The sequence below is a fragment of the Hetaerina americana genome, unplaced genomic scaffold (genome assembly GCF_022747635.1).
Source record: "Hetaerina americana unplaced genomic scaffold, ioHetAmer1.1.p SCAF_6, whole genome shotgun sequence".
NCBI classification, from domain to species: domain Eukaryota; kingdom Metazoa; phylum Arthropoda; class Insecta; order Odonata; family Calopterygidae; genus Hetaerina; species Hetaerina americana.
In genome coordinates this window covers 1,156,851-1,159,401 of record NW_027287205.1, presented here as the reverse complement: position 1 = coordinate 1,159,401, position 2,551 = coordinate 1,156,851, and the positions used below count along the sequence as shown (strand labels likewise).

The 2,551-nt window shown below is 43.1% G+C and overlaps 1 protein-coding gene across 1 annotated transcript; it reads left to right on the top strand.

The window, feature by feature from the left end:
* The first annotated feature begins 1,100 nt into the window (after positions 1 to 1,100).
* On the top strand, positions 1,101 to 2,141 carry LOC139695213 (galactoside 2-alpha-L-fucosyltransferase SEC1-like). Its single transcript, XM_071593898.1, has one exon. The coding sequence runs from the start codon at positions 1,101 to 1,103 to the stop codon at positions 2,139 to 2,141; it is 1,041 nt and encodes a 346-aa protein (XP_071449999.1).
* Positions 2,142 to 2,551: the final 410 nt, after the last annotated feature.

The following is a 2,551-nucleotide window of genomic DNA, read 5'->3' as shown; positions in this document are numbered from 1 at the left end:
TGGTGACCTACCGCCCTCCCACACGCAGATGAATTGATTATCCCCCAAGTAGCCATGTTGCATCCCATTATTGATAATCCTAAGTTGAGTTTTAGCTTTAACTCGTGCGGAATGAAACTAGTTCTACTGTCTTCACACATGGGCCCCTTCCCTCTTTTGGGATGAGAATAAGGGTTGATCCGGCGAAATCTTTCGGTCAAACTCAGCTTCCGTTAGTACTGCGATTAAGCCCACGCGAACTCTTCCTTCCACGTATTCCTAAACCCCTGAGTAATTACGCGAGGATGTTGTCATCTATTTCCAATACCTTATGTAATTGAAGTTCCCGTAATTATTCTTAAAATAATTAAACTTTAAACATACTTTTAATGCCCTTGCAATATAATAAATAAAAGACCAGGATTTTACCAGTCTCAAGGCAATATTTACGTAATATTGTGAAAAAATAAACCCAAGCCAGGCTTCCCACACAACCACAGTGACGGCAAGTATAGTATATAGGATACGATAATGCATGGAACAGGTTCGCCGATAAGAGTCAATACGCTAATTATGTACCATAAGATTGTATGTCAAATGATAGCAATGATTTATTACTTCAGCTAAAGTAGTTACCAAGGTGAACTCAGGACTCACAAAGTGACTTCGTGAGTGGGGATTGGGTTCATATTGTTCTCAACTCTACAGTGTGGGATCTTAACCTCATAGCATGTGAGCCAGATGTTCCCGGATTGTTAAAAAATCTAAAAACCACACACCCTGTTTGCAGACCGTGTCGTTAGTGGCATTTGCAAAATAGTGAAGTGGTACCGCGGATATTTGTGTCAAATGTTTTGAAAAAAGTGGTGATTTACAAAAGTATTTTCGACTTCGTGAAATCCGGCTGAAAACTGAATTTCAAGTGAAAATACGAAAGGATTATTTCTACAATAAGACTCGTAAATGGTTAAATTTATTCAGAAGATTCTGTGGCGGAAGTATATGTTCAACTCCACCAATTCGAAATAATCATGAAACTTATTTCGAAAATAATTGTGATTCTCTCTATTTGGTTTGGGATCATATTAGTGTGTTATATTCTCAGCAAAAGCAACTTATTTATGAATCGGAAGTTAAAAAATTATTGCCCGACGAAAAACATAATCACAGTTCGGTCGAGCGGTCTCCTGGGCGACTGCGTGTGGGAATACGCATCGACGGTGGCGTTGGGGCGACTGCTCGCCCTCTCCCCGTACATATCGAGATCCACTTGGAAGTGCCTCCGGGACACATTTCAAAACCTTGGCGTCGAGACATACGACGAGACCATTCTTTCATACCGATGTCAAGTGATCCACGGGGGCGACATTACGCAGTGCAAGTCGCCTTCGGAAGCGCTCTATGCCAAGAACACTTCTTCGTGGAACACCCTCTGCAACACTCTCGAGCGAGGAGAGCCGCTGGGTCTCGGGATGTCCAGTCACTCTACGGAAGAACTGAAGGAAATGCTGGACGCGGGCCAATTGGATGACGTCCTCATCCTCTCTCAGCACACCGCACACACCGAAGCAATCATCAGAGTGGGTGTGCCGGCGTTCCGGAAGCTATTTGATTTTCGGAGCGACGTGTTGCATTTGGCTACGTTGACAATCAATGGAGTGATGGCCGCCGCAAGGATCGAGGATGACGTGTTATTCTTTGGTGTTCACGCGAGACGAAAGGACATAAATACCGAACTCGAGAGATTATATGGAAGCAATTTTTCCCTTGCGAACGCCGATTACTACAAGAGGGCTATGGAAAAAATACGCTCCCTCAGGTCACATCATAAAGTTGTGTTTCTGGTGGTCAGTGATGATCGGCAATGGTGCATGAATGAATTGGTGAATGAAACGAACGGGGTGTTCTGGGGAGGAATGGAAGAAAGCCCTTTCCATTCGGAATGGGAAAAGCGAGAGGCGAACAGGGGAGAGTACCACGATTTGGCTCTCCTGGCGTCGATGGACGGGAATATCATCTCTTACGGTTTATATGGTCTAACCGGTGCTATCTTGGCAGGTGGCCACACTATAGTTCACAACCCTCTTCCAGACGACTTTAAAATGGAAACAACTGGTGTGACTATGGCCAAATCTTTGGAGAAATGGGAATTTATGAATTGATTTATATTCCTGCATTTAATAAAATTCCCTTCGAATGTCTCGCCTAATTGGTAATATTTCATGTCTAAAATATTTGTGAAATTCATTTCGGATTTTCCACTAAATTACATTGAGGAATGCTTTGAATTTTCTCTTTGATGGCATAGTTCATTTTTCCATGAGTTCCCATCCGCAAAAACTTGCAGCATGTTGCTAAAACTATGCCGGACTAGCTTTCGTTTCCCTACGGAGGAATTTTCTTCTTGGTTCAACCTAGGTTATAAAATACATGGTCTAATTTGAAAGCAATAAACATGATTTTATTGTGTCGCGACTATTCATGGCAGCACGACAAAGCCTGTCAAAATATGTGGTTGGGGGTCTGCCGTTTCAACGCAGCTGGTCGCCAGTTTGCTCCGAGCAGTGTATGC

Bases quoted from the DNA above. Each gene is read 5' to 3' on its own strand.
- LOC139695213 (XM_071593898.1), top strand. From the start codon at position 1,101: ATGAATCGGAAGTTAAAAAATTATTGCCCGACGAAAAACATAATCACA.